Raw genomic sequence first — 15,764 nt, 5'->3', positions numbered from 1 at the left:
GACACATATGACAAAATTAGCCTATGTTATATCCCCCATCTATCAAAGGGGAAGGTCACGAAGGCTGATGATATAATTGAAAACAGAATATAACCCAAAAACACTTGGAGCGGAGCGGAACGGAGCTATTCTATCTTACGCTCGGATATACGCAGCAGACGATCTCATTTATACGAATCCGTTAGTCTTGTTTCAAAAAAAGCTACGGCAAATCCCTATTTTGACTTACAGATAGATATATGGCAGGTGCTATATGTGGGGCAGAATACACTTACTATTTTCGAAAATCCTGGAATTACTTCTCGTTTGTTTTTACAGGAGGTCCATATATCGCCCTTTTATTGAAATGTGGTGGTGTGTATCCGTACGTGTTTGCTGTGTACCTGCTCCATGTTTTTATGCTTTATAGCTCCCTTTTATGGAATTGACTTTCTTGTCTGTATCCGTACTTGTTTGTTGTGTACCTGTTCCATGTTGTTTATGCTTGTCTTCTCAAATTTGCAACTTTGGAAATATGACTATGACGTAGATTATGGCTTGGTAATGTTGTTCTTATTTAATTCCTGGACGTATGTGCTAAGAATGATTATTGGAGCTCCTGCTATTCTCAGTCCACTTTCTATACACTGATTGGGTGGACCCAATCAGTCAGAATTTACACAAACACTAACGTCAGACGATCATTATACTCCATCAATGTCCTAGCATCATTCATGTGTTGATCCATATCCCATTTTCTTATATATTTAGACAGTTCACCTGATTTAAATGAGACTACAGCTTCGGAAAATGTTAACACAGCAATAACACCATTTGATACTTATCTGTCTAGGCTGGCAGATGATATCGGCGAAGGTAGGTACATGTTTTTATTAAATATCAACAAAATGTTTGCTAACATTATAAGGTACCAACAAAATTGAACCTTTATGTCATCAAACCTTTATAAAACCCCCTTTTATTTCCATTATATGGCATTGCACTTGAAAAGAAAAAGTAAAGTTAAAAACAAAATTAAATTAAATAAAAAAAAAGTAATAAAAAACCACAAATAAAGTGACATACAATAACATAACATGGCATGACATGACATGACATGACATGACATGACATGACATAACATAACATAACATGACAACATAACATAACATAACATAACATAACATAACATAACATAACATAACATAACATAACATAACATAAATAACATAAATAACATAACAACATAACATAAAACAATACTTTAGTAATTTACAATGATGGAGATTTACCTTTCTGAAAAAATTGTTATTGCTTTAAACTTTGAGTTCATTTTTGATGTCAGGAGACAGTATCTGAACAATTAAGCCAAATTTGGAACCCTTTCTTTTGCACTTGATTTATTTTGAAGCTCGCCAATCTTCGTCAAAAAGTGAAATTTCCGTTTGTTATTAATAGTAGTATTTAATTACTCCTCTATTGGGGGTTTGTGGATAGTGTTTTGAGAAGTGGAAATCAAAAATTTTACAAAGTATTGACCCGCCAATTGTTTTTGATTGATATTTATATTTGAATCCAATATTATTACTTTGTTAAGTCGTAAGGTTCCAAGACAAGAAACAGCCACTTTCCAAGAAATAGTTTTCTGACTAATAGTGGGATAACATCCTTTGTAAAGTTTCAAAACTCTTTCAAAAATTAGTTTTCCCAACTTTCTTTGGCAACGCATTAAGATTACTGATATCAAAAGATGTTGCTATGTATTTTAAACGTATGTCTCAAAATTTTATCAGGACCATCGGTCGATTTTTATAGCTAAAAATCTAAAGACTTCGAAAACAGATAAGAGGAATTGCAGACACGCTTTTAGAGAATTCGAAAGCTTCAATAGCCTATCCTTGGTGCAATGTCTTACCAAAAATATCGCAGCGTTGTCACAGGAAATAAACATAGCCGATTTTCTGAAAGTGTATTTAGGTATCCTGTCATGTGACCCTAAAATAAACAATGGCAACTTGATTACCAAATATTTAAGCTTTCCAAAATTATATAGTTCATGGGCCTTCCCTAATTCCGTATCTGTCAAAGAAGTTATAATTTTAAAATGGCTGTTCCTTGTTGTGGAACCTTTAGGAGGTGTAAGATATGGCTGAACTAAATGAAACAGACTCAACTTAGTTACTACATGTAAAACATACTACTTGCAAATCTCAAAATCAATAACTGCAACACTTCTATTGTTAAATAATTTGAATCGTAATGTGTATTATACAAACGCCTGAGTTGTCACTTTTTCTACACAGACACTCTTTCTAAAATACTTGCCTTGTCAGGAACTTTAAGTTCCTCTCCTATAACTGCAAGGGACAGAGAGAGAATCGACAATCCGTATCAGTTGATGAAAAAGATGAAACAGTATGATCTCATCAATGAATCCAAGAGCAAGGTTCTGGTCGATATTTTGCGTGAGGTGCATCGGGACGATCTCGCTTTTGAGGTAGAAGTAAGATATGCGATAGGATTTGGTAAACATATCTCAAGAGAAGAACTTCAGAGAAAAGTAAAAATGCAACAGAAAGGTAATTAAATCTTACATTTAATTTAATTTGATCTAATCCAATCTAATTTAATCTAACCCAATCTAATCTAATTTATCTACTCCAATCGCATATAATCCAATCGAATCTAATTAATCTAATCTAATCTAATCTAATCTTATCCAATTAAATTGAATTGAATGGAATTTAGTTTAACCTAATTTTATTTAATGTAATCTGATTTATTGTATTGACGGTAATACTCAGAAAAGTATACATTTCCTTTTCAGGTAGTATGCGCCTCGAAAGAGAAAAACTGAAACTTTTGCTCAAACATTCCTGATTGAAACTTTCAACCATTCTCTTACCAAATCAAGATTAAAGCAAAGTTTGGAACTAGCAAAGCAAATTGCCCAAGTGTTTGCGATATTTGAAATTCAAAGTGTTTCTGTGTTAACTCTACAGGGAAAATTATATTTTTGACTTTAGAAAAAATAAGACGGTTAGAAGTTTTTCTTTCTCCAAGAGCTTTAATATGATTCCCAACAAGTGGTAGATCAGAAAAGAATTGTAGACATTTTAGAGTCTGACTATCTGTCCCCGAGGTTCGTTCTACATTAATATATCATTTGCCATTTTCTTGTATCTGATACAAGACGTCTGTAAGAAGAGTATCTTAAAAAAACGATAATTTGAATTGTTGCCTAGTGAGTCAAATCACTTGTTCCTGCGTCTGAAGTCTGCCGCAAATTTTCGCTCGTGTACAACGCGGCATAGGACGCGACGCCATTAAGGTGGAACGTGCCTCGGGGACAGATATTCGGACTCTCAAACTTTTACAATTCTTTTCTGGTATACCACTTGTGGGGGTTGACTTTGAAGCTCTTGGTGTAAGAAAACTTTTCACCGGCTAAGGTTTTCGAAATTCGAAAATTTTGTTTTTCTCCATACAGTTAACAGAGGGATGGCGGCCATTTTGAATTTTAAATATCGGTAAATCTTGGGTTATTTGTTTCTCAAGTAAAAAAATCTGCACGGTGACCACCGATTTTTATTCTTAATTTTGAAAGAGAATGGCTGAAGGATTCCTAAAGGAACTTTGGAACAAAAGTTCAAGTCTTTCACTTTCGAGATGAAAACTACATTAAAACCGACTGTTCGCGGTGTCTTTGTTCGCCGCTCTTCCTTTTCAGGCACAGGATCCGTTCTTGTTTGTTTGTTAGTTTAGTTTGTTTGTTGCATTTTATTTTAATGTATGAGTTGTTAAATGCAATTATAATCAATAAACAGGTGTTTGCCATTCGTTTGTTGCATAAATGTACGCGTGTCAGCATTCGTTTCATTTGTGCTGCGTCAGACACTCGACTTCGTCTCGAGTCTGACGCAGCACAAATGACACTCATGCTGAAACGACACAGGAACAGGCGATATTGGGTAATAACCTCCAAGTATCATGTCAATGAACTGCTGATTTGTATATTTAATGAATTTTGGTAATCAGGGTGATATGTCAAGAAATGGTTCATCAAATTTCATGAAACTTGGTACAGATGTTGAGCTCACATTGCTTTAACATATGAATGAAGACATTTATCAGTGCCATCCAAATTAATTGCTAATTTGCATATTTAATGAAATTTCCTAATTAGTGGGCTATGTCCAGAAATACTGGATCAATTTGGTGAACCTTGGTACAGATTTTGATCTTTCAGTACTGTTATACTGTGCGAAGCCATCAAGCATTATCATGTCAATTGATTGCTAAATTGCATATTTGATCAACTCTCATAATTAGCATAATATGTTTAGAGATGTTGTATCAAAATTGATGAAACTTGGTACAGATGTCGATCTTCAAGTAGTGATATGGCATGCAAAGATATATAGTAGTATCACGTTAATTAACTGCTGATTTACATAGGCCTTTTTAATGAATTTTTCTTATTAGGCTGATATGTCGAGAAACAATTCATCAAATTTCATAAAACTTGGTACAGATGTTGAGCTCACATTGCTTCAACATTGAACAAATACGCTTTGCAGTGTCATGTTAATTGTTAATTTACATATATACTGAACTATATGTCCAGGAACACTTCATCAAATTTGATGAAACTTTGTACAGATATTGATCTCACAGTAATGTAATTCATTGACACTTAGCGGTATTGTGTATGAAATGTGGTGGTACACGTGATTATCTTTCAGTGTCATGATAAAATGCAAAAGTGTTTGGCCACATCCAGTCGATTTATTACTAGTTGACTTATTTAATGGCCTTTTGTAATTTGGGTTGAAGCCCACATTGTGTTAATGTTTTCACAACCATGCAACTCATCCTCAATGACAGACCAAATTAATGAACAGGACTCTATGTTCTCCAAGGAATTGTAATCAAAGAACCCATTAAATAAGTGGGGACTGTGTCTTCAACGATGACCTGTTGTCGGTGAAATGACTTTGCTATACTAACCGAACCCAAAGGAGGCACATATGACAAAACTTGAGTTTGTGGCCTTCCCAATATATCAAAAGGGGAGGTCATTAAAGCTGACAATATATTTGGAAACAGAATATATCATTCCCAAAATACTTGGAGGGGGACGGAGATATTATATCTTACGTTCGGATATACGCAGCAGACGGTCTCATTTATAAGAACCCGTTAGTCTTGTTTCAAAACGAGCTACGGCAAATCCCTATTTTGACTTACAGATAGATATGTGGCAAGTGCTATATGTGGGGCAGAATGCACTTACTGTTTTCGAAAATCCTGAAATTACTTCTTTGTTGTTTTTATCGGAGGGCCATATATCTCCCTTTTATTGAATTTAGTTTGTTGTTTGTATCCGTATTGGTTTGTTGAGTACATGTCCATGTTGTTTATGCTTGTCTTCTCAAATTTGCCGTTTTTGGAAATATGACTATGATGTAGATTATGGCTTCATAATATTATTCTCATTTAGTTCCTGGACGTGTGCGTTAGGAATGATTTGGGTTCCTGCTATTCTTAGGTCCACTTTCTACAAACTGATTGGGTAGACCCTATATCTTAGGTCCCATTATTATTCAATGTTCCTGTACATCACTGTGATTGGTCGTTGTATGTCCATGTGTTCGTCCCGTTTTGTATTATTTACCGCCTCGTCATAGCATGTTAATTGTACTTGTGTATACTGTTGTGGTAACCATTCATTCAGGCCACCTGAACATGACTCGACGGTAATTTGTGAGCTCAAGATCAACGTTCTCAAGTCGTTGACCATGCATGCTAAAGTTGCTTTTTATTTATTGATTAGTTTGATTAATTGAATGAATGAATGAAGGAATGAATTATTTTTTATAGTTTTAGTACAGACTGTAAGAATCCACTCATAAAATAAACAAAAGTCAGACGATCATTATACTTCATCAATGTCTTAGCATCATTCATGTGTTAATCCATATCCTACTTTCTTATATATTTAGATAGTTCATCTGCTTTAAAGGAGACTGCAGCTTCGGAAAATGTTAGCACAGCAATAACGCCATTTGATACTTATCTGTCTAGACTGGCAGACGATATTGGCGAAGGTAGGCAAATTTTTTATTAAGTATCACCAAAATATTTGCTAACATTACAAGGTGCCCACAAAAATATGAAGCTTATGTCATAAATCCTAATAAAGCCCTCCTTTATTTCCATTTCATACTACTACGCTAAAGTAAAGTTAAATAAAAATATGAAATAAAAAAACGAATAAAGTTACACACCACAACATAACATAACATAACATAACATAACATAACATAACATAACATAACATAACATAACATAACATAACATAACATAACATAACATGACAATACTAAATGATTTACAACGATAGAGATTTACCTTGCTTCTAAAAAAAGGAAAAGCTTGATTTATTTCTGAGCTCGCCAATTTTAATCAAAAAGTGAAATTTCCGTTTGTTTTTACCAGTAGTATTTAATTACCCCTGTATCGGGGGTTTGTGGTGTGTATTTTGAGAAGTGGAAATCAAAACTTTGACAAAATGTTGACCTGCCAATTGTTTTTTACTTATATCTATATTCGGATGCAATATTATTGCTTTGTTTAGTCGTAAGGTTCCAAGACAAGAAACAGCCCATTTTCCAACTAATATTTTTCTGATTAATACTGGGATAGGATTCTTTGTAAACTATATACTATTGGGAAGCCTAGATACCTGTACTTGGCAACGAAACCGCATTCCTTCGTCGTTATTGTTCGCAAAAGTAGCATGTGACGGGAAGCTTCAAAGCTCTTTCAAAAAATTTGTTTTCCCGAATTTCTTTGGCAACGCATTAAGATTGCTGATATCATTAGAAGATGTTGCTGTATACTTTAAAAGTATGTCTCAGATTTTTATCAGGGCCTAAAGACTTCGAAAACAGATAAGAGGAATTGCAGATACACTTATCAAGAAAGCTTCAATCCTTGGTGCAAATTTTGACCGGATATATCGCAGCGTAATCGATTTTCTGAAAGTATTTAAAGGTATCCTATCTCGTGACCCTTAACTAAACAATGGCAAATCGATTGCCAAATATCTAGGCTTTCCAAAATTATATAGTTCATGGGCCTTCCCAAAGTCCGTATCTGTCAAAGAAGTTATAATTTGAATGTGGCTGATCCTTGTTATGGAACCTTTAGGAGGTGTAAGATATGGCTGAAGGTAATGAAACAGACTCAACTTTGTTACTTCATGTAAAACATACTAGTTGCAAATCTCAAAATCAGGATAAAAATAACTACAACATTTCTAGTGTTAAATAATTTGAATTGTAATGTGTAATATACACAGGCCTGTGCTGTCACTTTTTTGTGTCTACGCAGATACTTTTTCTAAAATACTTGCCTTGTCAGGAACTTTAAGTTCCTCTCCTATAACTACAAAGGACAGAGAGAGCATCAAAATGCGTATCAGTTGATGAAAAAGATGGAACAGTATGGCAACATCAATGAATCCAAGGGCAAGGTTCTTGTAGATATTTTGCGAATGGTGCATCGGGACGATCTCGCCGTGGAGGTAGAAGTAAGATATGCGATAGGATTTGGTAAACATATCTCAAGAGAAGAACTTCAGAGAAAAGTAAAGATGCACCGCCAACAACAGAAAGGTAATTAAATCTTACACTGCAAAGTAAATTTCAAGAACTGAAAATTAAATTTCAGGCATATGTTTCCACAACCTGTCCGAATGGATGTGTTTCTATTTACTTCGACCTCTCTGACTTGTTTAACAGTTTGTGATATTCTGTATCAAGGGTACCACCTCATTGGTAGGTGGATTGCATGATTGGTAGCTTGTTCGAATCTCGTCCAATATAAATTTCTTTGCTTGGTTAATTTTGCTCGGATTTTTTTAGGCGGAATTATTTCTGAGGATTAATAAAACCTGAGTTGCTTCATGGTATAGATTGTTTTGAACATGTGAATCTTTACGTGTGTGTGTGTCTGTACCAAGTATACTCTATCCGATCAGATCCTGAAAGCTCGTTGGCTAAGGACACGGACAAGTTTGTTATCAATTGAATTGAATTGAATTGGATTTAATTTAGTTTATTGACGATAATATTTAAAAAATATACATTTCATTTTTATATATCATTTGCCATTTTAACAGTTATTGATAAGGGACATTTGTTAGACGACTATTTGACAAAACGATAATTTCAATTGTTGCCTAGGGAGCCAAATCTCTCGTTCCTGAGTCTAAAGTCCGAACACTGCTCTACTGCACCTGCACGTTTTCATGTGTGTGGGTGCTTTCCTCGAAGGCTGTATAGTGTGTGAGCTACCTTAAAGTCCAACAAAAATTATGTGAGTTACATCGTTTTCCGTTATTGCCAGGCGAACCGCGATAGCACGCGCGTGCAACGCGGCATAGGCACACGCCATTAAATTTTTGCTGTCTCTTCACTCTCCTGTTAAGGCACAGGATCCCCAGGATCCACTCGTGTTTGTTTGTTATTTTGGTTTGTTTACTTATTCATTTATTTGTTTGTTTGTTACATTATATTTGAACGTTACATTATATTTAACGCAATAAAATCAATAAACAGCTGTGTTTGCTCTTCATTTTTGCATGAATGTACGATTTTTCTTTTTACAATAAACACTGAACAGCTAGACATACTGCACCAAATAAAGATAAAGTTAAATGTGATACATATGTTCTTCGCACAGACCTTTTAATAGTGCTCTTACTGTTAGCAATATTGTGTCAATTAATCACTTATTTGCATATTTAATGGATATCATTAAATAGATTGCTATGTCAAGAAATACTAGTACTGCACCGGATCTCAATTAACTTGGTAAAGGTGTCAATCACGTGGATACAGAATGATGTACAAAGATGTTTTCTAAGCTTGGTCAATATTTGCATATTTAATGAAACTTTATATTGAAGGTGATTTTTTTCGGAAAGTAGTGCATCGAATTGGATGAACTGATAGATGTTAATTGTACAGAACTGTAATGGGCTAATTCAGCAGTGCACGTATCCAGTCAGTTAACTGCTTATTTGTCATACTTGTTATCTTTCAGCAATATATGGGAAATATATTCATATATAAATATAATATAAATTGCTAAAATATGTCAAAGTATGTAATGACATTTAGAAGAATAATATAAGAGTACGACAAAATGTAAGAGGCTGGGAACACATATTGATCTGTGTTCAGAAAACCTATAACGGTATATACTGACACCACATTCAATTGCTCTTTACAAATACACAGATTTAGCTTTCCTGAACTTCCAAAATACGAGAGAGCGTTCGGTCCACTTCTGGTTAGGAGTTGTGATCCGGAATGCAAAGCGATTTTCTATCAGTCTACTCCATGCTATAATTAATATACAAAATGTGGCAGCACTCATGCGCTCAGGTTGTTCACTCCTAATTGAGACCATACGTGTAACAATCAACCATATTTTATTCACAAACATGCATCGCCAATCATAAATCGATGCTATTGTTGATAATATAAGTACTCCGACTATAATTTCAGACCGGATATAAATGTACACTGCCGTGGGATCTCAAAATCTTAGTCAAATTATCATTCATCTGACTCAATAATCTGTTTGCAACTTTAAAATTAAAGGTGCCAGCTTGTTAAAGGCTAAGGAAGATTCTGAATTGGCAGTGGGCACTTCTGATGTTATGGAACTAACCAACGGTATAAAAGTGATGACAACAACTAAAGATATTGGAGATATTGAAGGTGATCCAACAGTGAGTACAACGGCTTCACGGCGAAGGAGGAATGATGAACAGGTTGCAGAGGCGTTGAAGGCTGGAGAGACGGCAGTAACAGACGACACGGCGATTGCTGGGTTGTTACAGAGTATAAAAGTAATTGAAAGCGTGATATCCGATGAGGAAAAGAAAGTAAGGACACAGTTATAAGTAGTTGTACAAAATAGGAAAGCATACAATTCATAACAGGTTTGCCACTATCGTTGTTGTTATTGGCTTCGTAAAAAGTAGGGTTTCTTTAGAGATGCTATGCCAAAGAAGTCCATTTAATCTGTGAAATTGGTTAAAACTTCCCCACTCAACATTTTTTCTGTAAGCGTTTTTTTCATTATCGTGTGTATTACCACATCTAACTTTGATAAACATGTAAGTAATTAATTTCGCTGATATTTGTAACAGTGTAACTGGAATCGACCTAACCGACCTTTTTGGCTTTTCCAAAGTTCACAAAAAGAATTGTTTTGACAATGTCACATATCCAATAAACTTTCGTAAAAATAACAATGTATATTCACGTATGATATCAGTCCATCAGATCACAAAATGTGCGAATATAACACCAGGCCTCATGAAAAACGGCAAATTAAGTACATCAAACAGATTTTCTGCATCCAATTAAACATAACCAATGAAAGGTTTTTTGTGTCGTGAATCGCACGATATTTAATTAAATTTACTTAAAATTAAGTGAATTGTGAATTAAAATCAAGTGAATTGTGAAAGTTCGTTGTTGCTGAATTATTATAATCATGGAATGCTGCTCAGAGCATCAGTGACCTTAACAGTGCTTCTCATATCATGCATTGCAGTATTACATTGATGCCAAAAACGCCGAGTCGTGGATCAGAGACAAGTTAGTGTCAGCCTCTAGCGATGACTATGGCAAAGACACAGAGGGCGCCAAAGCATTGTTGGTCAAACATAAAAGACTTGAAGAAGAAATTGAAGCCTATAGTGGAGATATAAACAGGCTCAGGGAACAGGCACAATCGATAATTTCCACGGATTTCAATGTAAGTATTATGAATCAACCCTCATAATGTAATACTGCAATTTGAATAATTATTGCCAAGTTTAGGTACATTGTGATAATGTACAGCACATGCGAAGAGTGATTGAAAAAAAACTCATCTGTGTCAGGGCCATATACAGGATAATATGTTTATTGACCACGAAACTTGCTTACCTCTTTAAAGAATCCGGCATCACAAGAGAAAGGGGACGACGAATACATAACAGAATTAGTGGTTACACCCTATGAGGTTGAAGAGACACACATTGAAGAGAAGGTGGTAGAAAGAGAGTTCGTTGAAGAGGAGAAGCTTCCCCGAGTCAAAGCGCTGTATGCATACAAGGGACATGGTGTGGATGTTCAACAGGGAGATGTAAGAACAAAAATCCTTCACTTTCTCTTAAAGTTTATATTCTATTTGCATAGTGTCTTGTTATCATGTTGAGGTTGCTAACCTCCAGCCCTAAGGATTCATCTGAGCTTGAAAACAAATAACGCTGACTAATTCAGGAAGAGAAATTATGTATCACTAAACCTTGTGCTATGAAAAATAAATGAAATCATCTGTATGTGCTGGAAAAAGTTTAGATAGTTTTTGGTAGATCAAATGTCTAACTTTTTAAACATGCATGTATGAAATAAATTTCGTTCGATGATACATAATATTTGAAGCAGTTGCTGTACAATTTTAATCGTAATTTTCTTTCTAGGTACATCTTCTCAGTATAGGTAAGCACATTACATTGTATTGACATACATATCCCTTAAAAAAACATCTTTTATATTCAGGAGATGTTTTTACTTAGTAAACCGAACAAAAAGTGGTGTCACATCAGGATAAAGAGCGGCGAGGATGGCTATGTACCAGCCACATACGTCAAAGATATTGAACCAATTGTTATAAGGAAGACAGCGAGAAGAAACGTCACTGTACCAGAGAAGGTGATAACGAAAAAAATGAAATACAGAAAAGAACTTAAAAAGAAGAAGATAGGGGGGAAAAATTCGTCAGCACGATGCAAAAGCTGTAAGTAATCTGGATGATTAATAAATCAATAAGCCTTCGTTTCATGTGTGAGTCCTTACATTGCCGAATTTAGGATTTTATTGAAGTTTGCTGTATCAACGCCACAAAGAGTGTGAAGCATTTTTCATCGTCTTGTTTATGTCATCGTCATACATACCACCAAAGAGGACAATTTTCACCCAGGACAATAAACAGTGTCTCGGCTTTGACCGGTGACTTTTACCTGATCGACTACACTAAGTTAAGTGAAATCCTTTTTATTTTTTCATATTTTGTAAGTTTACAAGTTTTTCATTGCGAGTTTTTTCTATCTGTTTATGTGTTGATTAGTACTCTGACTGCTAGACAGCGATGTCATAAGTATTGGTTCGAGAGCGGATATGAAATTGAAAATTAAAAAATTATAACTCCGATTTACAAATTACGCATTGCTAACAATTTTAACTTTCTTTGATCTAGATACCCATTAAGAGAGTTTTTCTATATAAGGTTAACTCATTACACTGTGTAGTTAGAGTTGACTAAGATTCCAAGGATCTGTGAAAATGTATAGTATGGGCAAACAGATGATCAAGTTTATTGATTGCTATTTTGTCCCAGCCGATTTTTGTGCTGATCACTCTTACTGCTACTCGATGCTGTTATAAGTGTTTGTTCGAGACAGGGTATGGAAGTTGAAAATTCTCCATTTCTTTCCCTGAGTTGATATGCTCTGACATGGTCTATTTAAATCCCCAGGCATATCTTCAGTTCAGTGGCATCGAGCTTTGATTTTGCTCGTATTTAACAACACTGTGTGGTTAGAGTTGGCAACGGTTTCAAAGTATCCATGGGAATGTATTGGATGGGCAAACAGATGACGCATTTTATGGATCACAAGTTTTGCCCGACCGGTTTGCATTCTGATGCTGACTAATGCTTGACGGTGCTGTCATAAGTGTTTGTTCGAAACCGGGTATAGAAGTTGAAAATTTCCAAAATTGATTTTTGCTCTGTTTTGTGTACTTTCGATAATCACCGTTTGTTTTCTCGTAGTCCACGTAAAGGACACTTTTATGTATTTTATGTGTATGATGGATGACCACGATTCATGCCAGTCATGGCATTTTATGTGTTTCCTGTTAAATTAACTGGAAAAAGGAAAGAACATTAGCTACATTCATTACTTTGCCTCAACTGCAAAACAGCACCAAACAGTAGAGGAGCACGACAATAAACAAAGTACTGATACACGTAACAAAGTCAAAGTCATGAAAGAAAGGCAAATGAACGTCCTGTAAACAACCCAGAATTGATGTCAGATGTTTCGACAGGTTAGGCACATACTGCCCACATGTGGAGCCTGCCATATATCAATTTGCAAGTAATGATTGGCCACAAGCTAAAGACAAATGTCACCGACGCCACAAAAGATCATTTCTCTAAGAGATGTTACAGTAATATATTGAACTACAAGCCTGTCATACCTACCAAATAAGCTTTTGAATGTGGAGTGAATGTGGAGTCTTTATCTAGAGTATCCTTGATTAATAAGTTGAGATCGAGCTATGCATCATCTTTAGACTGAGAATTTTGCCTGTCCCAAGTTACAATTTTTTGTCACAGATCTTACATTCTCCAGCAAAAATATCGGTTTAAAAAATAAGGAAGTCATCCACTGCATGAGCCGATGAATTTCCATAGCAATGCTTTTGGCATGTGTAAGCAGACATGAGGAGATAATGTTCATGTGAGAAATAGAAGTTACTTTCTCATTTTTTATATTTTACCAATATCCTTCCCTAATTATTGAACAACACATCAACCTGTCTCACCACCCTTCACCTGCCCATACACGAGACACTACCACTCAAGAATAACAACAATAGATAATGAGCCTGTCATTGATTAGAATTTTATTCATTGGATAACACAACTGTCAAATGCTTACTACTTTTCTGCCACTTTGTTTCCTTCAGCTGAAAGTAAGAAAGATGCTCATTTAAAAGAGAATGTGACAACGAGACTGCAAGAAATCAACAACATTTACGACAGACTATGCAAACTAGCCAAAGCTAGACATGGTTACCTGGAAGATGTAATCAAAGTGTATTCCTTCCACAAAGAGTGTGATGATTTTGAAGACTGGATGATTGAAAAGGTGCTTTGTTGTGTAAAACATCTATAAAGTCATTGATACACTTTTGTCATAAAGATGGCTCTCTATTATGCATTACATAGCTCGTAAACAGGGGTGTTGCAAACCTTGGCGTTCCATATCTAATTTCTTCATAGTATTCTGTCTTTTCAAATGTCATGAGAATTTAGGTGAACAAGGTTCTGGAGTCAGGTTGCATTGGAATGCAGTATAAGGTATCTTTGAGGTTTCTGTACTGTGAAATGTTCCTGTTTTAGAGGGAGCACCCTTTCCTGCACCATACCGTTTGAATTCATCGTTATTTGGGGTGATTACTTCTCCCAGCATGAAGCAAAATGGGAAGTAAATAATTTACTATTCACTGTTCAGTTTTGAATTATGTAATTTTCCATCATGCACTTATAGCGACGTGGTCACTACCTTTCGACCAGTTTTCATTGCATGATATTTATTTGCCCTGGCAAGTTATTCGGATAGTCCGACGACATGAAACATGCCAAAATAATGGTATTAAAACTGGTGACAACTTCCAGACTGCTCACAGATAAAAAATACTCAATAAAATATTTAAGGGTAAGCTACCATTACCCGAGCCTAATGTAAAGGTCAAATCATGAAACCCCTTGATATGAAGAGCTATACAGTATGAGACATCGTGCTGGCATTTGTAACCAAATTTGTATTGTGCACCGCCTTTCACATAGCCAATAACAACAGATTGTGTACAATACTTTTCCATCAGTAAATCAACTAGAATCGAAGTAGATCATGTCGTCTAGAGGGTACAAACAAAACACACTGTCTGCGTAAAGTATATGGGGGTATTTGTTGGATTTTTAAAGCCATTCATCAACTTAAGGCAAACTGGTGGCTTAAACCTTAGTATTAAATGTATTCTAAAAATTGCAAAACAGTTAAAAAGATAACTTCTTTGCCCCTTCAAATAATATTCTTTAATAGTTCAACAGTATTTAGAAAATATTGGGGTCAAATTACTTTGGAATGCATTAGAATTCAGCTAAGACGCCTCCACATTGATTTTACTATCTTGGGATAGGGATACCCTCTCCCTCAAACCCCTCCCCTTTGATTTCTTCCATAGGAGCGATTTCAGTAAACGGATCTGTTTCCATAAAGACTGCATCATATTTCATGAAACTTTGTACAAATGTTTATCATACTGAGTATTACTGGTGCACATAAACATTTAGAAGTATTGGATTAAGTACTAATTTGTATATTTAATGAATCTTTAAAATTAAGGTACCAAATGTCATGAACGTTGTACAGATGTTGATCATACAAACTTTAATTGTGCACGAGGGCATTTAGCGGTATCATGACAATTAATGGCTCATTTGCATATTTATGATATTTAAATAATATGGGTGCTTCATTCAGAAATACAGCAGGAAATTTGATGAAACTTAGTACAGATGTTTATGAGACAAAACTGTAATAGCGCATGAAGACATTTAGAACTGTTGTGTTAATAATTGCCAATTTCCCTATTAAATGAATATTAATATAATAATAATGGAAATACTGAATCAAACTTGATTGAACTTTGTATGAATGTCGATCACTTAGAGCTGTAATAATAATAAAGTACATTTGGCAGTATCACGTATATTCATAACTAATTTTCATATTTCATGAAGTTAACTTATTTGGGTGTTGCATGTATGTCCAGAAATAAAGCACAAACTTTGATGAAGCTTATTACAGATGTTGATCACGCCCTGTTATAGTGCATAAGGGCATTTAACCTTATTTC

General features: G+C 35.1%; 1 protein-coding gene across 1 annotated transcript in view; it reads left to right on the top strand.

The window, feature by feature from the left end:
- Positions 1-15,764, top strand: part of LOC139151615 (uncharacterized) — a 57,821-nt gene that overhangs the window by 19,816 nt on the left and 22,241 nt on the right. Inside the window, exons 4-12 of the mRNA XM_070724533.1 lie at positions 751-855; positions 2,283-2,558; positions 5,985-6,089; positions 7,378-7,661; positions 9,657-9,943; positions 10,621-10,824; positions 11,008-11,196; positions 11,613-11,850; positions 13,809-13,990. Of these exons, the coding sequence (XP_070580634.1) occupies positions 7,472-7,661; positions 9,657-9,943; positions 10,621-10,824; positions 11,008-11,196; positions 11,613-11,850; positions 13,809-13,990 (1,290 nt within the window). The 5' untranslated portion in view covers positions 751-855; positions 2,283-2,558; positions 5,985-6,089; positions 7,378-7,471. The remainder of the gene's footprint in view (positions 1-750; positions 856-2,282; positions 2,559-5,984; positions 6,090-7,377; positions 7,662-9,656; positions 9,944-10,620; positions 10,825-11,007; positions 11,197-11,612; positions 11,851-13,808; positions 13,991-15,764) is intronic.

Source organism: Ptychodera flava, chromosome 15 (assembly GCF_041260155.1).
Source record: "Ptychodera flava strain L36383 chromosome 15, AS_Pfla_20210202, whole genome shotgun sequence".
Classification (NCBI taxonomy): domain Eukaryota; kingdom Metazoa; phylum Hemichordata; class Enteropneusta; family Ptychoderidae; genus Ptychodera; species Ptychodera flava.
The sequence above is the reverse complement of the archived record's forward strand: the minus strand, read 5'-3'. Positions and strand labels throughout refer to the sequence as shown.